Source organism: Podarcis liolepis, assembly GCF_965112155.1.
Source record: "Podarcis liolepis genome assembly, chromosome: 10".
Classification (NCBI taxonomy): Eukaryota; Metazoa; Chordata; class Lepidosauria; order Squamata; family Lacertidae; genus Podarcis; species Podarcis liolepis.
The window spans coordinates 20,884,873-20,908,790 of NC_139562.1; the positions used below are offsets into that span (position 1 = coordinate 20,884,873).

Consider the following 23,918-nt stretch of genomic DNA (forward strand, 5'->3'; position numbering starts at 1 on the left):
TCATGTGACTGCTGCGCCGAAGTATCAGAAGAGCGGCCAATTAGGTAGCTGGGATGCCGCAACGTTAATGGCTCACACCTGCTGCCCTGTTTTCCCAGGCTGGTGTACTGCACTCTGATTTGTTGTATTGCTCAGGGCACTGTTTCATCTCTCCAGCTCCCCGGGTGAATTAAAAAATGCAACCTTTGCCAGCACTTAGATCCTGGACTACAAAAGCCTTCAGACACCTGGCAACCTGGTTAAGGTTGGAAGCTCACAGAATGGCAGCGAAGTCTCAATTCAGACAGTGGATTTTTTAAAATGGAAATTGGCTGCAGAGAAGCAGCGGAAGAGAAAACAGCCGGCTGGATTCCTCCAGCAGGTTCTGTGCATCCCTAGTTACCCTCTACATACATTTGGAGGTGCACAGAAGACTAAATATAGTCAAACTGCCCCCACCCTTATCTATGGACTTCCAATCTCTGCCCAGCTCTCCACTGTTCCACAACGGTCCCTGCTCCCATTTCCCCTCCCTGCTCTTGCAAGTTCCATTGCCCCAAAACTTACTTGACAAATCTGATCTAGGAGACTCGGAGGGTCTCAGACAGACAATCATGTCTGTGGTAGATGGGTTTTCAGTTTGCTTGCTTAGGATGGACCTGGTGGGAGTGCTTCTTGACCCCACATTTTCTTGGAATCAAAGGCGACCCACAGCATTTTCCTTCAGCTTCATCTGATTTGTTGGTTGTGCAAGGTAGACACACGGACTCAGTTTTGGATGCTCCAAACCAGCATGGGAACTCAAAACACTCACTTATAGAGAATGCTGTGCCATTCACAATTTGAGATATATTCCCATAGAGTTTTCTGTTCCCGTGCCAGGGCTGATTCACATGTGCATGTATATTGCTGATGGATCCTTTTCATGGGTTTCCTGCTTACTTTTGTAGGTACCCTCCAAAGGCAGGTTAAAGCAAATCAATAAATTACAGCATAACCCCCCCCCAGATTTAAAATAGCAGTTAAAGCAGATAACAGCTGCTTATTTATTTAACCGCTGCATCAAATATGACTTCTGTCTGTCCATGAGTCACCAGATGCTATTAGCCAAGTGATGAGACACCAGTAGTTGAACAGGCATGTGTGAACCAGGCATTAGGTCAGGCATAGGCAAACTCTGCCCTCCAGATGTTTTGGGACTATAATTCCCATCATCCATGACCACTGGTCCTGCTAGCTAGGGAACGTGGGAGTTGTAGGCCAAAAACATCTGGAGGGCCGAGTTTGCCTATGCCTCCATTTGATCAAAGATAGCCAACGTGGTGTCCTTCGGATGTTGTTGGACTACAACTCCCATCTGCCACATCCAGCATGACCATTAGTTAGGAATGGTGTTCAAATATATAAAAGGATGTCACATAGAGGAGGGAGAAAGGTTGTTTTCTGCTGCTCCAGAGAAGCGGACACGGAGCAATGGATTCAAACTACAAGAAAGAAGATTCCACCTAAACATTAGGAAGAACTTCCTGACAGTAAGAGCTGTTTGACAGTGGAATTTGCTGCCAAGGAGTGTGGTGGAGTCTCCTTCTTTGGAGGTCTTTAAGCAGAGGCTTGACAACCATATGTCAGGAGTGCTCTGATGGTGTTTCCTGCTTGGCAGGGGGTTGGACTCGATGGCCCTTGTGGTCTATTCCAACTCTATGATTCTATGATTCTATGAGCTGAGTCCAGCAACAGCTGGAGAGCACATTGGTTACCTCTGCATTACACTGATTTCCATTCAGCTTCAACATGTGTAGAAATGCTTGAATGAGAGATGACTTAACTGACACGTTGACCTGGAATGTCTCTGTGTTGCCTCTGCATCTCTTTCCCTAATTCAAAACCTGCTTTCTTGTACTTACAGAAATGGTAAGATTCTCACTGAGGAACTCCGGAAGGAATCTCCTTGATTGGTTAAAACAATCGAGTCCAACAAGTAGAACATATTCAATTTGCCTTGCTGAGCCCTTGGGCAAACCTTCAGCACCCCTTGAGAATATGTATTATTTGGTATCATTTGTTTTTAATCTTGGTTTTCTAATAGTTGCCATCCATTTTGATTTTCATTTAATCCTTCCTGGCTGTTCTATTACGAGCAAGGACAAAGAAGTTCAGACAATTTGCCATTAATTATGGCTGCAATATTTTGCATGTTATTGCTTTTCCACCTCTTCACAAAGCCCGAAAACTCATTTTAACCTCCCCACCATTCTTTTTTAAAAAATGCCTCTGCTAGTAATTGTATCTGGAGATTTTCCTTCCGTCTGGGTCAGGCTGGGGCTGCAAGTACCTGAACCGGAATTCTGACATGGAAGGGTCTCTGGGGTCAGAGTACTAAGAAAGTCTTGCATCCAAAAAACATATTGTATTATTCAGTTGAGCAGTTTCAGTGCATGCCTACACTTGGACCCCATACCTCTAACCCACATTTCAGGATTGTGCAAGGAAGACTAGAGTTAGGATCCACTCCAAATTCCATGGATTAGTCTGTACAATAGGAAAACACAGATTGTGAGGAGGAGGAGGAGGAGGAGGAGGAGGAGGAGGAGAAGAAGAAGAAGAAGAAGAAGAAGAAGAAGAAGAAGAAGAACAAGAAGAAGAACAAGAAGAAGAAGAGGAGGAGGAGTTTGGATTTGATATCCCGCTTTAACTTGAGACTTGAAGGAGTCTCAAAGCGGCTAACATTCTCCTTTCCCTTCCTCCCCCACATCAAACACTCTGTGAGGTGAGTGAGGCTGAGAGACTTCGAAGAAGTGTGACTAGCCCAAGGTCATCCAGCAGCTGCATGTGGAGGAGCGGAGACGCGAACCCAGTTCACCAGATTACGAGTCCACCACTCTTAACCACTACACCACACTGGCTCTCTGAAAACCTAATTACATTAAGGCTAGACATCATAAGACCCAGGGGCAGTTGTATTATTAGGGAAATGGAGGCAATTGCCTCAGGAGGTGGTTGTGCCTCCCTCCTGGCAAACTGGCATTTCCCTGGTCCACTGGCTTGGCCTGCCACCTCCTCCCTTAGAAAGGTCAAGGGGGTATTTACTCAGAGCAAGGCATTCTGGGCATAATGGCTGTGAGGCTGCGTGAGTCGCTGCTGTGGTTTGCTACAGTGGCTAAAAATTATGAACAAAAGAAGAAATGAACAAAAAGCCCATGTACTACCACATATTACTGAAAGATTGGGAGGGTTAATGCAAGACATTTCAGAACCTGAGGTGAAGTCGGCCTATGTGTGTTCCAGCAGTGGCACCTCCTCCTTCCACTGCTCACCTCAGGGACATTCTTGCTCATGTCTTGTTCTGAGGTACACAAGGTCCTTCTATAGAACAAAGCATTGTCGGCAGGTTGGTTTCGGAAAGCTCTTGCACCACCACTGCTATTGCAGTGGCTAAAGCAGAGGTGGCTCTCCAGATGTTGCTGGACTTCAATTCTCATCAGCATGGTCAATGATCAGAGGTACTGGAAGCTGGGAGTCCAACAACATCTGAAGGCCCATAGGTTAGTTCCTTCTGCTTTAATGTTTTACAATAAGCTATGAAACTTTAGAGAGGCGCTCTCCAGAACCCAGGGCATTATTATTATTTTTTACCTTGGCTTTCAAAATACCTTGGTGTGATGGACAGGCCCTGAGTCAGCCTGCTGGCGACCCAGCAACCAATCAGAGCTAGTCAGAATGTCAGTTAATCATGAAGGACTGCTGAGTCAAAAATTCAGCACTTGACAGTTAAAGAGATAGAGGCATGCAGGAGAGGGGGACCTGTTCTGATAGGGATTAGGGGTCAGCTAGGCAGGGCAACCCAGTTTGATTCCCTGAGAGGAAAGTCAAAATCTTAGAAGGGGCTGTGAGAGTGTTTTGGTATAGGAATACTAGCAGCCATTCTAGGTGGAAATAGTCTATCCTGAGACTAGTGTTAAACAAGGGTGCCGATTAAGATTTTAAACTTTTTGGTGAAGAGTGTTTGCCTGATACACGAAGCATTGCGCCTCACATGAAAAACCACCAAGCTTAGAACTTTCCTTGAGTGCAAATAAATAAAAGAACTAGCTTTGCATCAGAAGTGCTTCCACATCACAGTGAACCTCTGAGTGGGGGATAATAAGTGAACACAAGACATTCTTCACTGGCTGCAATTTAATAAAGAAATGCTACCACAAACAGTTAGAGCAGGCCTCTCTACTGTTGTTCACAGGGATAGTTTTAAACACCCAGAAAATTGGTCTCTTTACTGAGCTTCCATTTTCAGTGAGGGAGTCTGTCACCTTTGGCTTCCCTTAGGTTATGCACCTTGACTTGGGGAGGGGCATCATTTGATGCTCTGCCTCAGGCCTCAAAATGTATTGGGCTGGCCACGCCAAGGGTCGAGAGTCTTTTGCCCCTCATGTTCAAACACTCCACTCCTAAATTCACTTTATTTTTGGAGAAAACACTGTTGATCTCGCCTTGGTGCAGTGGATTAAGATACATTGCTCCCAAAACACTTTCCTGCCATTAATGTCTGCTTCTCTGTGTCCCCCCCCCCCCAACAAGGATATTCTTCAGCCTGCCATGGACTCTCAAGTGAAGCTAAATTGCACTCTGGAGATAAACAACAGCAAAGTGGAAATACTTATTCTGGTGTCATTTATTGCTTGTTGGGGATCCAGAGACTTGAAAAATGATTTCTTTTCATAAGCAGGCCCCTTCCTTAATAGCATAAAACATAAAGAGGATGTAAAGTGTTCCAATTACGATTTCTCACATTCAACTCTCCTCCCCTCAGCTATACCAGTGAAATCCCATATTAGATGACTGTGTCTAGAAAAATCATGATGTGAGGTTATCTAAGCTGCTTTTCGGTGGAAACTACTTAGGTTCATTAGTCAGTTTCATTATTGAGTCAGTCAAAGACATCCTTGCTAGTGACACAGTGATTCCAGTGGAAGACATCTGAAGGCAGCCCTGTTTAGGGAAGTTTTCAATGTCTGATGTTTTATTGTATTTTTAATATTTTGTTGGAAGCCACCCAGAGTGGCTGGGGAAACCCAGCCAGATGGGCAGGGTATAATTAATTAATTATTGTTATTATTAAAAATGTGAGGGAGAATTTGGAAGATTTGCCGAGAAAGGGTTACATAGGCCTAGGCACACACCACTGTTTGTTATCCTAACACATAAGGTGCAACACGTTGCCGACAACACCTTGAAACTAGATTCCAGGCAAGTACCTCAGCTTCTAAAGATTATTCTCACGCAGGGATACATAACAGAAGAAGATCTGGTACAGCACTGGCAGCTATGCTGGGAAACCAACCAGCTACCAACAGAGACTTCACTGAGCTTCAGATTTCCTTGGCACAGGATAGGAATCTTGGTTAGTCATAATGCTTGCCACAAATATGAGCTGTAAATTTGAGGCAAGCATCTCTCTCTCTCTCTCTCTCTCTCTCTCTCTCTCTCTCTCACACACACACACACACACTCACACACACACACACACACACAGCGCTTCTTCTTCAGTTTGGATTTTAATTAGAGGTTCCACTCCTACCTCCCTCCTCCCTCCCTCTGCCTACCCACCCAAGAACCTTCAACCAGCTTCTGTCTCTGTCTAATCCATCCAGCCACTCAACTTGCTGAAGCTCTGATACCAGCTGCAGAAGGGAGGGAAGGATGGATGGATAGATGGAGATTTGGTGCCTGGAGGTGGCGGCTGCTGCTGATGCCAGCAGCACTGGGAAATGTAGGGTTGCTTTGCTATGGGTCCCCCCCCATGCTCCTGACATCCTGACAGATGTCTGTCTGTTTGAGATCTGAGATGCATGGGGTTGGACCGCCTCAGCGACAGGGTCTGATGGAACTCAGATGGGCAAAGGTAGAACAAGAATGCACATTCCCTGGTCAACAAGTGCAAAAGTAAATGCTTTTGTAAATTCAGAAGTCATGGTAGCCTATAAATTTTTAATACATGTCCATTTTCACGCACTGAGCATACTTTAAAACAATTGCTTTATAAAATAAATATTAACCAACTGATGCGTATTATTCCATGTGTATAGAGTTTATACAAGCAAATGGAAGATATTTGTCTAGTGTAAGCTGTATATGATATTTCACCTTAGGGTGCATGAAACATTGGTCTAAATGTAGTGCAGCATGTTTTGTATACAAACCAAATCATATACAGTGGTACCTTGGGTTAAGTACTTAATTCGTTCCAGAGGTCTGTTCTTAACCTGAAACTGTTCTTAACCTGAAGCACCACTTTAGTGAATGGGGTCTCCTGCTGCTGCTGCGCCGCTGGAGCACGATTTCTGTTCTCATCCTGAAGCAAAGTTCTTAACCCAAGGTACCACTGCATTTAAATGCATCAGTGGGTTAATGTGTACAGTAGTACCTCGGGTTACAGACGCTTCAGATTACAGACTCTGCTAACCCAGAAATAGTACCTCGGGTTAAGAACTTTGCTTCAGGATGATAACAGAAATCGTGCTTCGGCGGCGTGGCGGCAGCAGGAGGTCTCATTAGCTAAAGTGGTACCTCAGGTTAAGAACAGTTTCAGGTCAAGAACGGACCTCCAGAACGAATTAAGTTCTTAACCCGAGGTACCACTGTACAATGAATGGAAAACATAACCATTGACCATTTTTGGCTATGATATTTAAGTTCTGGTTGTTGTAAAGTTGTGTGCTCAGTGTGTGGAAACAGACTTGTATTAACTCAGATTTCATGGAATTATAGACTTGTAGAGTTGGAAGGGGCCTACAAATAGACAGACAGACAGACAGACAGACAGACAGATAATGAAAGAAATATGTACTTGAATGCTTATATATACTAGAACACTTATATAAATAATTGAAATACATAGTTCAGTGCATATAAAAAATAAATTCTGTAGGGGGAGTTTTTCTTTTTGTTTGTTACTATGTTATGCATTTCCATGTTTTTTATGGTAAAGTACCATTGGAAAAAATGAACTTGGTCCTTTTGTACAAATATGCTGCCTGCACAGCTGAAAAACAAAATCCATGCAAACATGACTTCCCCTAGTGCCTATGCTGTGTCCTATGCATTTCATTGCAATGAGCTTATATCATTGAGATCATTGCTCACTTACTCATACGCACTATACTCATATGTGAACTCAACAATTATGGTGCCCACTTGTTGGATACATTTGTACTGGTTTATTCTGGTGCAAATATAAAAGAGGCATTTATTGCACATAAATGCAATAATGTACAGTAGTACCTCTGGTTAAGTACTTAATTTGTTCCGGAGGTCCGTTCTTAACCTGAAACTGTTCTTAACCTGAAGCACCACTTTAGCTAATGGGGCCTCCTGCTGCCGCTGCGCTGCCAGAGCACGATTTCTGTTGTCATCCTGAAGCAAAGTTCTTAACCCGAGGTACTATTTCTGGGTTAGCGGAGTCTGTAACCTGAAGCGTATGTAACCTGAAGCGTATGCAACCTGAGGTACCAATGTAAATAATTCACTAAGCAGAAAGTCAGAACTTTTACATTCAGCATCTATGATTATCTGTTTGTTCTCATGGCACTTTTCACTCATGGCACTTGTCACTTCCTAGCTGTCATTTTCTCTTTCTGTGTCTGAAAAAAGCGTTACTTAAATTCTTTCATCTGCAGAGGAGGACATGTGTATTTCACGCCTTGATGTTCCTTGTGCATTAAAATTAGATGCCTCTGTCACTCTATTCATAAAATCTTTCCTTGATTGATGGCTACAGGTGGTACTAAGTGCAATGATATTGTTCTCAGAGATGTCTTGATGTCAGTTAAGGATGGAAATGTTAACCGTTAAAAGAGTTGCTGTTATTTTCAAAAACGACTTGATCACTAAGAGCAGTTAAGTTTGAAATTGCTCCAGTATTGTGTCTCATTTTACATATTTTGTGCCTCAGCTGTTATGGGGCCCTCACAACAATAACACGACACCACCTTTTATTGATGTTCATATTTTCATGCACTCTCCCCATCCTTGAAATATGAGAGCTTTCAGGGATATTTCAAAGTAAGTACTTTGAATTAAGGAGGACTGGAAACGTTATGTAATATTTGCTAGTGATGTCACAAAAGTTTGTAATTGCATGGGTTAGAATATAAATGTGTCAAATAAAACAAGCAAGCAATAGCTAGCAACATGCCTAGGACTGGAGCATAAGTTGGGAACCTGTAATGTTTTATGAATTGTGCAACTAGTATCTGATATCTATGCTGCAATCTGAGTCACACTGATTTAGAAAGGAATGTCACTGATACCACCATGTCAGAGCATGAACACAGGCAAACATTTTCCAAGTGGAAAAATTCTTTGTTGTGGGTGGGGAAACACTTGTTATGGCAGTTATACACCATGTGTCATCCTGCTAAGTGGTTAGGGACATTTAACTACTCTCTTGTTGTTTTCCCCAGATTCCTGTTGAGTTGTGGCAAGATCTTAGTCATCAATTTATTTATTTTTGCAGGACAATACAGTCAACTGGTCTGCCATACGGTTGCAGGTTGCATACCATGGTAACCTATTATTTTGGCAAACAGTCATCTGTTTTAATTGGGCATGTAACCAAATAAACATGGTTGGGATTAGGATGTAAAAGAGCTTTGCCCCTCACTGTACAATTATATCACCAACTCTAATGTGCAATTTACTGCTACGGTCTCTTTCCTTAATAAGGATATATGTGCTCAGGAGATACAGACTTTAAAAATGACCTATGTAAACCTGCCAATCACACAGGCACACACACAAAATTGATTGAAATTGTCAGAGAAATCAGTGTGTATATTACTAGGGTTATTGTTCCTGCATCTATTATATCCTTGGCACAAGGCTAAGAATGTGATGTTCATCTGTTTCCATTCCTTAATTCTCAGCCAAATGGTCTTTCTTAGGTGCTTTTTTATTTTTAAAGTGTTAGCTTCTATTTCTCTTACCTTGATGAGGATGCAGGCTCAGTGATCTGCCTTTGCATGCGTGCATGCCTGATTAGATGTTCCTTCAGAGCATTCTGGACCTCTGCTGGAATATCAGGTGAAGTGTGGCTAATTTTCATTGCCGCCTCAAGGATTTTCGTGGAGGGCTTCCCGTTTTCTTTAATCATTTCTTTTTTCTCATTAGCTTCCAAAAACTCAGTGGGAGCGCTGGAGGTGCTCTGAGGGATGCTTGTCGCGTTCGATGTCACCGGCTTGCTCCTCCAGCACGGCCAGCACAACTTCCAGAAGACAAAAAGTGAGACTAGCAGCAAGGCAAGCCCACAGAAGCTGACGACGACTGCAAGCAAGCTGACAGAGATGTCTGCAAAGAACAAGAAGACAAGGTGATATCATCCAGATAGCTTTAATTCGTTTGCTTACAAGAATCATCAAAGATGTAATGGATATAACTGGTAGACTAATTTTGCAGTCCAAACCTTCTGCTAATTTACTCAGAAGTAAGTCCAACATAAACTTGCATGGATTGTGACCTTCTGACAGTGAAGGCTCTAGCTTTTAGGATGGAGGTCTGTCAATATGACCCCCATGAGCTCCCACTTGATCCCTCCCCCAGGGTCAGCAGCAACAGAAGGTGGGGGAGCAGTTATTCCTTCTCTTGATGCTCCTTGTTCTCACCAGCTACCACCCCATGGTGGGTGGAGCCAAAAGTGGGTGTGGCCATCCATGCAAGTTGAGGATGTGTGACTTAGCTAAGCCTGGCAGGACAACTTATTTTATGGTCTTAACCCTTTCATGCATTAAATAGAGTTAAGCATGTTGGTTATATGAGGCTGATTTATCTCATAGCTACGTCATCCAAATGGATCTATCCCACAGTTACACCACCCAGCTTGGAGCATCAGCATCTGGCACACACCAGGACACAACAGTTCATGCCTCTACGTAATGCGGGATGAATAATGATACAATTAATGGCACAAACAGTGTTTCTAACAAAAGAGTTGATCATATTTCATAATCAGTAGAGAGCACATTAAGAGCAAGACAAGGGCTAGAGAAAACAAATGGAAGCAGAAGCAGAAAGTTAAAGAGAAAACATGATGCACAAACTTCTCTCGGAGGGGATTCTTGCATCCCAAATGGACTTCTGCTGCTTACACCGATGCACACAGGCAAGCATTATTTACACCAGAAGTGTGGGAACCTATCTCAGCTGGAGGGTCTTCTGGGTAAGATTTTGAGTGCCACATGCAAGTGATAGGCAGGGCCAGAGGCAAAATTGGTCAGAGCCCACAAATGTAAATTTCACCTTTGTAAGGTAGGCTAGTTTCTCCCCTCCCCCCCATCCTTGATCCAGGCAAGCAAGAGGAACTATTGAGTGCAGGTTCTAACTATCAGGTTCTAACCATGGGGGAAAAACATAGGGTGTAAAGCAAGGCAAGTGAAGGTGTGGCCAAGAGAGGATTCCAAGGGCCAGATAAGATAGTCTCCAAGGGCCAAATTTGGATCCTAGGCCTGAGGTTCTTCATCCCTGATTTACATCAATACATTACACAGGCGTTCCCATTGCTTCTCCCCCTTCTGAGGTTGTAGAGGAATTAAATTTCCAGGACCAGGACCCTTATTTGTTTGTTTAGGTAATAATGATGATGAAGATGTTGATGATGCCAAACCACAAAGGTTCTCTGGGTGGCTTACAACACAAACAGCAAATTCTAACAAGCACAACAAGGAAGTATAATACAAGGTAACCAAAACAAAAATGGCAACAGATCAAAATGCATTACTTTTTTAAAATACCAAAAATGCCCAGAGAACAAAAACAGCCCTGAAACAATTTGAATCAGCAAGCAGAGGTGAAAAATCTATTGCGCTAAATGTATGTTTGAATCACAACATAACTTGGAAGGGAAAATGAAAAGGTGTTTTCCTGGCAGCAAAAGAGCATTAAGAACACAAGAAGAGACTGCAGGTGGGTTCACCTAGTGCAGTATCTTGCTCTCACAGTGACCACCCACAAGCAGGCCCTGGGCACAACAGCACTCTCCTGCCCTGTGGTTTCCAGCAACTGGTATTACTTTTTTCAACTCTGTAGGGACAGCAGATCCACCAAGGATAGCCTTAAAGGTAAAGGGGCCCCTGACCATTAGGTCCAGTCGTGACCGACTCTGGGGTTGTGGCGCTCATCTCGCTTTATTGGCAGAGGGAGCCGGCATACAGCTTCCAGGTCATGTGGCCAGCATGACTAAGCTGCTTCTGGCTAACCAGAGCAGCACACAGAAACGCCGTTTACCTTCCCGCCGGAGTGGTACCTATTTAACTACTTGCACTTTGACATGCTTTCGAACTGCTAGGTTGGCAGAGCTGGGACCGAGCAATGGGAGCTCACCCCGTTGCGGGGATTCAAACCGCCAACCTTCTGATCAGCAAGCCCTAGGCTATGTGGTTTAACCCACAGCGCCACCCACGTCCCTAGGATAGCCTTACTCTTCCTTAATCTATCCACTCCTCTTTCAAAGCCATCCAAGGTGGTGGACATCACTGCCTCTTTTGTGAGTGAATTTCATAGTTTAACTATGCACTGTATGGAGCAGTATTTCTTTTTGTCTGCCCTGAATCTCCCTACATTTAACTTCAGTGGATGACCCCTGGTTCTAGCGTTATGACAGAGGCCACTTTCTTGATCGTTGTTGTCATCCATCTGTCTCAAGAGACAATGGAGTGCACCTTTGAGGATGAAGTCAAACCACTGTTTTAGCAGCACTGAAATGACCTCCCTGGAGCACAAGCCCAGGCAGTGTGTATGGAGGTCCTGGGCTCCCTAGACAACAAGACCCCCCTCTCGGCCTCACTGATGTGACCTCAATGCCATGCATAATTTAAGGTAGGCACCAGGTGGGTGCCTCTGCAGAGGGCATTCCACCCGGGGTGAGGGCACTGTTGAGAAGGCACTTTCCTTCATTGCCACCCACTTTGCATGAGGACATTCATGGAAAGTTCTCAGATGATGACCTCAGATATCAAGAAGGTACAATGCCTGAGTTGGAGGATAAGCCCTTACAATATATTACAACTGCCCATATAACAGAGTTAATAGGTTAATATAAAAACAAACAAATAATGAATTTGAAACTTGCTTTGAATGGGCTACTCAGTTCAGACCTGAGTAGTCAGCCAAGGCTTCCTCAGGAATTCCTTTAGTTTCTTTACCCTCTCTTTTGCTTCATTTCTTCTTGTTTCTTTTTTCTGTGTCTTGTCTCATCTTGGTTCAGTCTAACCCCACTTAATGCCTTCCAGAAGCTGTTGGACTACAACACTCATCATCTTTAACCATTGGAATTGCTGGCTGGGATGGATGGGAGTTGTAGCCCAAAACAAATGGTTGGTGAAGCCTGTAAGCTTGTGAATTAGGCCATGTTTTGTTTTGTACGTTGTTATAGGTGGATGATGAAGAAGAAAATAATAAGAATAAACAAATATTAAATTATCTAGATAGATCTGGTTGGCCAATGTGAGAAAAGAATGCTGGACTTAGGTGGGCCATTGGCAAGATCCAGCAGGGCTCTATTTATGTTCTTTTGCTCTTAGGTAAAGCTAGAGAGAAGAAGAGAAACCACATCATACTGATACAGAGCTAAGTGGGCTGGAAGATGGTCTGTGTTGATCATCATTGACCATCATATTCCTATATGGAATATAACTGGTTGTTAACCAGAGACTGTACCATGCTTCCTCACATTTATGGAGACCATATCATCCATGCGTGCTCATCATCTGATGGATGCAATATCACGATGATGACCTGCCTTTCTGTATGGGGAACCTCAGAAAGAGCTTTCATCTCTCTTCATGCCACTTCAGACGCAAGATTGTCACTGTTTTCCTGTCCGACATAATTTGTTTGTTATGTTTTGAATCAGAAAAACAATAATTGTCAAACTGGGTCAAGTTGACCTTTCGTGTTCCACCGCTCCCAATGCACCACAAAACGCATTTGAAAAGCACCGCTTGCAATTCATTATTCTGTTGTAAGGAACTGGTGGGCTACTGTGCCATGGTTTTGTAACATGGACTCAAGCTGTGCATGGATGGCATGTTGTTTTTGTTTTTGTTGAGAAAAAGATGCAGGCCAATTTCGGAATATCCCAATAGTTGCTCTCAGCTAAATAGGGTAGCCAACAGTTCCCTTTTCAACTTCTGTACAATGGCACAGTGCTTGGAAAAAACATCCCACACAACCATTATCTTTTTCAAGGGCAGCCACTTTTGCTTATGTCAAATGAGGACTTCAGTTCCTTTAAAAACATTCTGGACACTGTGCACTTCAGAGGCAACACAGGTGGCGCTGTGGGTTAAACCACAGAGCCTAGGACGGCGGTTCGAATCCCCGCGATGGGGTAAGCTCCCATTGCTCAGACCCTGCTCCTGCCAACCTAGCAGTTCAAAAGCACGTCAAAGTGCAAGTAGATAAATAGGTACTGCTCCAGGGGGAAGGTAAACGGCGTTTCCGTGCGCTGCTCTGGTTCGCCAGAAGCGGCTTAGTCACATGACCTGGCCACATGACCTGGAAGCTGTACGCCGGCTCCCTCGGCCAATAAAGCGAGATGAGCGCCGCAATCCCAGAGTCGGCCACAACTGGATCTAATGGTCAGGGGTCCCTTTACCTTTACCTATATTTTGAATCATACCTCTCCATAACTTATCTGCATTACCATTTTGAACCATTTTCATGAAAAACTGTTGGTTGTGCTACTATCAAGCAGATCGTTCTTGCAAGGCATCATACCAAGATAAAATCAACCCCATGTTCAGGGGTTCTTTTGGGCAAAATCCACTCTCTCTCTCTCTCCAGGTGAACCCACCTCCCTGCCAGTGCTCAGAAGATCATGTAAAGACTGCTGTGCACTGAGCCAGACCATTGATCCACATAGTTCAGTACTGTCTGTAATCTCTAGCAGTGGCTGCCCAGGATTTCAGTTGGGGGTCTCTCCTGGCATTGGGTGAGTGTAGCTTTCTAGTATATTTAGAGTTTCTGTTGGATTTACTGGAATTTATTGGTGCTCAGTATTCCTGACAGGTAAGTGAGCTCTCCACATTGTAAAGGAACTATGTAATCATCAAGACAAGAAAAGTGCAAATGTACTCTGGCTTCCAGGACAAGAAATGTACTTTGGTGTTAAGGGTAACTCCTGACTAAGCACTGTAATTACTGCCGTTCAGCACCAATTATGGTACTCAGAGGCTGTGAGGACATCTATGGTTGTCTCACTGTTTTGGATTTTTAAGAACTTTTAGATGCTGATGCCTATTCAAGGTTTTAGAAATGGTATTCCTTATCTTGTGTCAACTTGGAGAGGCAGCTTTTAATTAACTGGATTTGACTTTTAATGCCACTCAGTGTCATCTGATAAGCTCTGTATTGAAGTGGGGGGAAATGTGTGTATGTAAATACATACAAATTCTTCCTTGAGGATAATTAGAAGTCAATTTGTCGCTGAAATACGCACTCATGCTGTGGGTTTAAAAAAATATTCCCACCGGATAAAATTGATTGGCAATGTGTAGCGACTGGACTTATCCCTAAACAGGTATAATAGTATAACAGATGCTGGTATACAGAAGAGAAGAATGCATGTCTATAATAACCAGGGAAGGGTCATGCTAAAAAGAATTCAATTATTTATTTTATTGCATTGCATTTATAATCCACCTTTCTTCCATAATGGAACCCAAGGTGGTATATAAGTGGTTCCAAGGAACCACTCCATATCCATGAAGGCACTGACCAGACCCAGACCTCCTAAACATAGCAAGGTGGTAGCCTTGTGTTTCTTCAGACCATTCTTATTATTTGTGCCAATATAAGCTAAGCATCCAGAAACTCCACAATTGCAACCTCCCGTTGAAAATCCTTCCAGATCTATCCAGGCTTCCTCCATCCAACTATCCAAGTTGGTGGCCTTCACTCTGGTCCTGGCTTCTGCTTGGATTCCTGATGTTCAGGGGTGCCGACTTATAAAAAATATTGGGGGGGCCCATACCGGGGTCCATACTGGCGGCAGGATGGCAGTGGTGCTTTTGCATGCAAGAACCGGCCTGTCCTCCCCAGGCTTCACGCCGGGAGGCGGCCACCCCCTCCTACCAACGTCAGCTTAGCCGAACCCAGAAAAAAAGCCCCGCTCCGGCGGCGGGAACTCCCGTCCCCTCCATTCTCCCCTCACCCCGGTCCCTCGCCGGCGACGAATACGCCGTTCCTCGGCCCCGCGGCTCCATTCCTTTCTAAAGTCCCGCCGCTGGGGGTCTTCCTCTGACTGACCGACCTGCCCGCCCCTTCTCAGGAGCTCCTGGTCACTTTGGGAGGCGCGCGCCGGAGTCCCCTGCGCGGTTTTTGGCAAGGTGCCTAATAATTTTCTTAAATTATTGGGGGGGGCAGAGCCCCCCAAACAAATTTTTGAGGGGGCTCGGGCCCCCTCAGGCCCCATGGAGTCGGCGCCTATGCTGATGTTTCTGAACCTGATTGCTCTTTGGTCCTGGATACCAGTTCCCAATTTCCAATCCCCCCCCCAGGCCACTGTGCATAGCCAAGCCCTGACATTCCTTCAGTTGGGATCCCAGAATATTAATAAACACAAATCATGCCTGTTAGCTTCATTGGATCTACTCTGAGTAGGCCTAGCATTGAATAGAACTTGTGGTGATGACTGCATCATGTACCTTTATGGCTGTCACCTGGTGTGGGGCTTCCCATTTCATACAACCCTCAATGTCATTGGGCTTTGTGGACACTGCCAGACAACTCTAAAAGTATGGGGTAGTACAGAAAGAAAGAGCTATGCAATCCTTAACCTCCATATTTTAACTGTTTTATATCTGTATTATTTACCGTGCTCTAGCTTACAGAGTTTAATTTTAACCTATGTATAGTTTACATGTTCTCTATCGCTGTATATGCCTGTATTTCTGGTCATTCATTCATTCATTCATTCATCCTGCAGTGCTGTGAACTCCGCCCTCTTTTGTCTCTGCCTCCTCCCACATTGGATCTAGCCCCGCCTGCCATCAGTTCTGGCTCCATCCACCGTTGGCTGTGGCCCCCAATTGACTTTTCCTGTGGGCCCTTCATTTAAGTGTTTACTCACTCATGGGCATCTTCAGGGGTGGGGGGCAAAGTAACACACTGAAAGGAGGGCAGCCGCCTTATTTCTCACAAACAGGAGAGGAGAGAAGAACAGTACTTGTACATCTTGTCTCATACCTTGGGTTCTACAAATACCGGAAATTTACTCTCTTTTTTAAAAAAAGAAAGCTGAGAATCTGGATGTTGTGGTTCATCCAGGGAAGAAGCAATAACAGCTGCCCCAGGATCCCTAACAAAGGATCCCCAGCAACGTTGTATGAGAATAATAAAATATACCCTTATATAGGGTTGTTTAAAGAGTTACAAGCGAGTCTTCATTGCCCTTACCTAGCCCCAATACAAATCCACATGACTAATCTACAGGTATACAGACAGGCAACAACCTAGCACAAAAGAAGAGCTTGTTTACTTTCCCACCTAGTGGTATCTATCATTCTATCATGCTTAGCAAGTATCCCCCCCCCCACTGATCTTCACAAGTGGAAGGCTGAAGTGGAGAGTGCCACTACAGAAGGATCTTCTGCAGCCAAACTCAGTATTCTAACCACTGCACCATCTGCCCTAACCATGATGGCCACAAAATGTTGCATCACTATTTTACATGGTTGCATAAGAGGTACTGTCTCATCAATACAGAGCTGAAATACAGGCATACAAATCCCCAACAAAATGATGCTTGCTGGTGGTAATTTTTATGGTATAGCCAGAATATTCTTTATGTGCTTATTAGGATATAGATCCTTCACTGCTGTTCCTCAAGTGGCACTGCCCTGCATTTTCCTTCGTAGATTCATGACATGCAACAATACACTTCTTATACAACAGGTTCTGGGTACATACAATGCCAATACAAAGCCCATCACCTGCAAAGGGACATAGGAAGCAGCCTTATACAAAGTCAGACTATTTGTGCATCTATATTCTACTGCTCTGACTTCGCAACAGCTCTCCAGGGTGTCAGGCAGAGGTCTCTCACATGATCTGCTGCCTGATCCTTTTAAAAAAAGCAAAGCAATAATCTGGATATGCTGGGTACCGAACCTGGGACTTTTCGCACACAAGGCATGTGCCTCTACCACTGAGCTATGATCCCTTTGCTTGTGAACTAGGGCGGTATCTTGGCTGATCAGTGCTGGGAAAACAAAATTCTGGACTAGATGGCTAATCCACACACAAGCTTTATGTTTGCATGATTATTATTTTTTGAAACCGACTGAAATTTTCTTTAGGAAATCCACAGGAACAGAAGTCATTCCCTGTCCCTCCTCCCTGTCTCTTGTCTCTCATGAAAATCTCTCTCTTCCTGCAGCAACAGGTACTTTCAAGCTCTTCTCCTTCCTGCCACCTGTTGCCCTGCTCTCCAGCTTGACAGAAACTGTGTGCCAATTTGAGCAATGATAAGAATGTCAAGAGGGCCAGAGGGCAGGGAGATCAATTACATAATCATTCATATATGTGCGTGCACATGCTTGAGATATATCTATACATCCTCCAGTAGAGTTTTTTAACCAAAAGTTAAGCTCATCCGCCCCATCCCCAACAACTAGAGAATAACTATCTCTCTCCTGCCCTTCAATTATTATCAGATTTTTTTTAATAGAAAGGAAAATGTTGAAACAGACGAAGGTGGCATTATCTTTTAAAATCTCTGGTGAATCTCATTAGAGTTCATTAGCAAGGGATGGGTGGAAGGAAACAGGAGAGAACATTTTGGGTAGATAAGAAATCCCTTCAGCTCCTTCTTGCATTTCTGCTACCTCGGCCAAGATATATGACATTTGTTTTGAAGATGGAACAATTCTGAACCAAAGCAGAGCAAGGCAGGAGGCCTAAGTCCTGGATCAGAGTCCCAAGGTCCAGTCATTCAACAAGTGAAGCAAGTAGGAGGACTGCCCTGCTTCCAGGACATTCAGAATGCATTCCTTCCCTCACATTCCCTCTTATGGGGTCACCATCTCCTCTTCTTCCCTTTCTGGAGGCTCTGCACCCTTAAGGAGCTGTGTGCCAAACTGAAAGTCAACACGCACAACTTTCTGCATTTCTATGCCCTGGGGGAAAGCTGCACCAGTTGCATTTCCGCCTGTCGTGCAGCTGTTGCAAGCACAAACAAGATCCCCGTGGAGGAAAAGATGCTAACTTTCCACTCTCATAGCGGAACAAGTCTTTCAGGCAGGTATTTGCTCAGGGACCCTCTCTTTAAGGAAATTAATCACTGATTCACCGGATATCAGCTCCTGTGTTTTAATGTGCTTCACTAGGAGAACCGGATCTTTCTTTACTTTACCTTTCCAAAGGGCGAGGGGGGGGGTCCCATTAAAAATAAGAGACATAAAAGGTCCTCCCCATACACTAGCATGAGATTTCCCTTTTCCTTCCCGGAGGGAGAATGAAGCATACATATGAAGTACCTGTGGCTTCTGAATGATTTTCCTTATTCCTTCCTTTACTTTTACCGAGTCAGCAGCAAATCGGCTCTTGAGAAGGACTTCCACGCCGTTTGCGCTCCCGGGGAATCGGGGTGCTAGAACGGCTGGAGCCTGAACCGCAGCGAGGCTGCACAACCCCCACCCCGGGAGGCACTTTCCGACGTGCATCTAGCTAGCTAGCCAGCCACAACAAAACACACGTTTCTGTTTGGTCTCGCACCAGCCCCTTGAGGACACGGAAATGCCCTGCCGAAATTTGGAAAGGACTCCCTTTCCTTTCTCTCTCGCTCTCCCCAGCCAGGGGAAGGAGGAAGGAAGCGGAAGGAAGAAAGTAGAAGGGTAAAAAAAGAGAAAGTTCAACTTTCCAGACGCCCACTCAAACCCACTGCCGCGGCTGCCATTAGTGGAAGGAAGCGTATGTCCGCCCCCCCCAACCATCAGCACCACCATCAGCACCCCCACGCCTCTCGGTTCCAGTCCTCTCGCTCCTTCCTTGAGATGCGATGCAGAGGATCAACAGGAGAGACCGAGTCAGGGGAGGAAAACACAAGGGATGGGGAAGACCGAGGCGGGGAGAAGCGGCGGCCGAGGACGCGGCAAGCAGAGCGCGCCGAGGGATGCGCAAGGAGAGCTAGAGGCTTGACTCTACCTGCGCTGCTTATACCTTGGTTGGTGGTCTCCAGCGGGAAGATGCCCGAACATTTCTCCAACTCCACTTGCCCTCCCAGGCACAACTCGGAGATGATCTGCAAAGCCTTGTGGCACAAGCTGCCCATCCCGTCTTCCTTGTGGAAACTCATGTTGACTCCCTTTTCTTTCTCTCTCTTTCGCGCGCTGGTGTTTATTATTTTTCTTTTCCGATGCGCCTCTCTTGCCTTTTCCTTCTTGAGCTAAGCCATGGCTTTCCTGGGCAAAGGATGCTTCATTCTCCACCTGCTTCCTCTTGGATGGTCATCAGCGGTATTATTGTTGCGAGGCATCCAAAAAGAGGAGAGAGAGAGAGAAGGAAGAGGGAAAGAAGGTACCAGCTCTCAAGGCATCAGCGCAAAGAGAAGGGAGGAGGGATCGCGGGAGAGACGCGTGTACGCTGGAGAGGAGAGAACAGTCTAAAGGACACGTTGCAAGTGAGCGAAGAGTCACCATCAGGAGAACAAGGATGGATAATTGGGGTGGTGGAGGGGAGGGGGGGAGGTTTGTTATATATATATAAAGCAACAGAAGAAGAAGCACACTGAGCAACGCCTTTTTGTGCCTAGTGAGGATCGGTAGGAATTTGGACCAATGGCAGCGCAGCGCGGGTGAATGGGAGAGGAGGTGCAGGCGAGGGTCGCCGAGCTCTGGGACTGGACGGTGGGGTCCGGGCGGGCAGGCGCCGCGAGGAGGCTTCTGCGCTCTCTCGCTTGTGTTTCGGGGATGGGGAGAGAGAGGGAGGAGCTGCAGAGGGCCAGGCGCTTGTGTGCAGGCAAGTCCCTTGATGTTCCATGCAAAGAGGAGCAGGGGAGTCTGTCCACCCTCTAGGTAGCACAGGCTCTCGGGAGCCTCGCTTTGCAACTTCGCAACTGAGGCCCAGCTCCATCTGGGGATTGCGTGCATGTGAAGAGAGTAAGAGTGAAATGGTGCCTGTGCATTTAAGAACTCTGCACTAGGTGGAAATCCAACAGGTGCTGTTATCCCTTACCTTTCCCCCTTCTTTTTCCTGCTGTATCCCCTTCCTTCCTTCCTTCCTTCCTTCCTTCTTTCCTTCCTTCCTTCCTTCCTTCCTTCCTTCCTTCACACAACCGGAATACAACAATTTAAGGGATGTAAACCCCAATGTAATCTGACCTCACATCTTCAGAAAGGGTGGCAGGTGCCCGATTGCTTTCATGTTGTCCTTGTTGTTTTGTAATATAAGAAAATAATAATAGTAAAACAAAACAATGTATAGCGTTTCAAACATATAAGTTATATAGCTGAATCACAGTTAGAACAATCGCTTGTGTGCATAGCTGTCAACGTTTCCCTTTTTTAAAAGGAAATTCCCTTATTCCGAATAGGATTCCTCGCAAGAAAAGGGAAAAGTTGACAGCTGTGCTTGTGTGTGCCTGAATTTTATAGGCATGTTGTCAAAAGAGCTTGAAAAGTTTCCATGTAGGACAGTTGTCCCCAGTTTGGTGCCCTTCTGGAAGTTTTTGCCTACACCTTCCATCAGTTCCAGCCAACGTTCAGGGATGATGGGAGTTGTAGTCCAACATCATGTGGAAGTCACCAGACCAATCAAACTATGTTGGGAGTACTGACATAGGATGCAGCTTGAAATTTTTCCAATTCTCTAACATATCACTGGAACTCAAAGGATACCCATTGAGGCTGTTCAATTATTTGGATTTGCCTGAACATGTGGATTCTCACAGTGTGGATGAGGGCAGGGACACTCACACAAACCCCATGTGCTGGTCCTGGAGGGAAGGTTACCGTTGGCGTATTCAAAGTCCGGTCCTGGGTCACTGGGCTGGAAACAGTTCACAAGGAGCGAGGTGAGGTCCGAAGCAGGAAGCCGGGCGGGGACAGGAACACTGGGGGAAACAGGACTGGATGCTGGCCGAAACAGCTCATCAACGACGTTGCTCCCGCAACCTGGCCTTCATCTTCTCTGAGGCCAGGGGCGGTCTTGGCCCCCAGGAGACCCGCCTCTCCTGACCTTAAGGCGAGCACTCCTCCTGGGAGAAACCAGTTCCCTCTGCCTCTCTGCCCTGAGCCTCTGCAGTTCAGGAGAGGCTGAAGGGTTACTGGACCCAGGGGGAGACTCACCTGTAGGCACTGAGTCCTCAACCACCTCCAGAGCCAGAGTGGATTCACCTGGTGCCTGCTCCTGAGGATCCGGCACAGGTGCAGGCGCCTCAGAATCAAGGCCCTGCCCCAGTTCAGCCGGCCCTGGAGGCGGGGACTCCTGTGCAGGCTGGGATTCCTCCGGTTTACCCTCTGAATCGGTTTCCCAGGCCATCACACCCCACCCCAAGATCCTGATATGCATTGGCACCTCCCCCCCTGAAGTCTTTGATCTTCCCTGTGTTGCAGGAAGCTTCTACTTACATGCATTTGAATATTCATCGCTACAACCATTACTTGCTCAACACAGAAGGCAGGGACTGAGTTTGCATGCTCAGGCAGACTCCTTAGCATGCATCTAGTAGAAAGGACTTCTTCAGACCGTGTGACATTAACTCAGGCTATTGAGCATAACATAACAAAACAAAAAAACAATTGGACAACATCACAGAGGATGGGTCCCTCAGCCATGAGGGCTGCGTAGAATCTCAATGGCAGTGTGGATCTGAGTCTTGGATACTGGGGATAAATCATAATGCAAGGTCATGATCTGCATGTCTGGCATGTGACTAATCAAAGGCATCTATTTGTTTTTTTTATATGATATTTATTAAAGTTTCAAAGAAAAGATTACATAAGTAAAAAGAGAAAAAGAGAAAAGAAAGAAGAAAAAAATAAAAATACAAAATACAGAAAAAAGATAATAAACATTTAAAAACAACAACACATCAATCTTTCCGTACCTTACATTTCATTTCCTTACTTCCCTGACCTCCTCACACCTCCCTTTTTTGTATTCCAGTTCTATTAATTAATTCAGCAATTCCTTTCCCTCTTTGTTTTTATCTTAATCCTTTAACTTAATAAATTATAACTTTAAATTTTCATCTGTTAACAATCCATTTTTACATAACCTTAGAATCACAGGCATCTATTTGGAGGCCATTGGGAAATAAACGATGGACTAGGGGGATCTTGGGTAGTCCAGCATGGCAATTCTTGTGTTTTTGCTAGTCAAGCAGCACTTTCATAGAGCAACCCCCAAGCTTTTGAATACTAGGGTTCCACCCTGGGCTATATGAAGTCTTAAGTGTCTTTTGACCACAGGCAAGCTCTTCACATGAAAAGACAGAGGAAAGGACAGAGGACATGACTTTGAAGTTCTTTCCTCTTGGTATCCGACATTCAGAGGCATATTGAACATGGACTTTTCGTGTCACGACCATGCCTAAAAGCCACAGCTAGTGGGGGCTGCAACAAAATGTCATGGAGTTCTCTAAGTCAGAGTTCCATCCAAGCCTTTTCCTGGAAACTCCATCCCACCTTCTGGTTTTCCTCCATTAGGATTATTTTTTTAGGGATTTTTTTTGTAACTTCTACAGAAGGTGGGGTTCCTTCAAGCCTTTTTTTTGCTACATAAGGATCCACTCTCAGATAATAAGTGTGCTGTTCATATATAGGATAGACATAGTCTCTGTGAATCCCTTTTAGCCTCTGCAAATTCTCTTTTAAGGACATCTAAGAACTAAACCACACCTCTGTTTGCCCTGCCACTTTCTGCTGGGGAAACCTACTCTTTAGTGTTCTGATTTAGTGCTAAAGAGTGGGTTTTCTGGGGGAAAGTGGCAGGGTAAAGGCAAAACACCTTGGACCCATGCTTTCTAGGCATGGGGCAAGTGGAAGTGTGGACAAACCATTGGCTAGTGTCCATCACTATCTCTTGGTGCAGAAACTTCAGCGTTGCATATAGATGTATTTTCTTCTTTTTGTCTTGAATCTCTTACTCATCAGTTTCATTGATTGACCCCAAGTTTTGAAATTATGAGAGAGGATTTTGTTAAAAATCCAAATCCCTTTTGTTCCCTCTCTCCATATAAGGCACAACTTAATAAAACTCTTCTTAAATCTGATGTGGAATTTTATACTTTAATGGGAAATCATTTTTCTTCTCGTTTTCTTTGGGCAGCTATTTTACTGTTCGTAAACTATTCCAATCTTGAAGGTTGAGGGCAGGCAGCAATCTAAAGTGAAAAGTACATCTTTTGAGACATAGCTAGTCAGGTGCCATCCCTTCACCTATTCTGAATGTCAGAGCTCATCCACTTAAACTATTTGCAACATGTTCTGAATCTATTTTTCTCCACCACTGATGTATCATAGGATCTTTAAAAAACAACAAGGTAGGTTAAAATTTGGTGCAAATCCCCCACAAGTATTCTCTCTCTCTCTCTCTCTCTCTCTCTTCAAGAACAACTTTTGCTTCATATGTGGAATTAAAGGTTTAGCTAATTGTGTTGTAATGGTCCTTCAGTCTAATGCAGAGTTGGCTACTATTTCATCCCACACTGAATGAAATGTCAAGACTCCTAATCGTTTTGAATGAACCTGAACTGTGTCCACTGCTGTTAATTCCACAGACCATCCCTGTGTTTAAAATGACACAGAGCAGTGTAGAACAATTCACCGAGTGAATCATGAAACAGCCCTAGGGGATTCTTACACATAATGGCACACCACTGAGATCAACTGTCAATTTCTTTTACTGACTAGTAATTTTGCATCCATGCTGAAGAGAGGATGGTTTAAGTG

At 44.8% G+C, this 23,918-nt stretch overlaps 1 protein-coding gene and 1 long non-coding RNA gene across 3 annotated transcripts in view; both read right to left on the reverse strand.

The window, feature by feature from the left end:
* Nucleotides 1–21,694, reverse strand: part of SYT10 (synaptotagmin 10) — a 40,859-nt gene extending 19,165 nt beyond the window's left edge. Inside the window, exons 1-3 of one of the 2 annotated variants that reach the window (XM_083462038.1) lie at nt 21,594–21,694; nt 19,171–20,394; nt 8,958–9,318 (exon numbers count right to left, since the gene is read on the reverse strand). In XM_083462038.1, coding sequence (XP_083318164.1) covers nt 8,958–9,318; nt 19,171–19,321 — 512 coding nt within the window. In that variant the 5' untranslated portion in view covers nt 19,322–20,394; nt 21,594–21,694. Of the gene's footprint in view, nt 1–8,957; nt 9,319–19,170; nt 20,938–21,593 lie in introns of those variants that run through there. The other variant, XM_083462039.1, reaches the window with a different exon arrangement.
* LOC310687253 overlaps nt 1–23,918 on the reverse strand; it is a 208,047-nt gene that overhangs the window by 96,350 nt on the left and 87,779 nt on the right. The gene's annotated exons all lie outside the window — the stretch shown is intronic.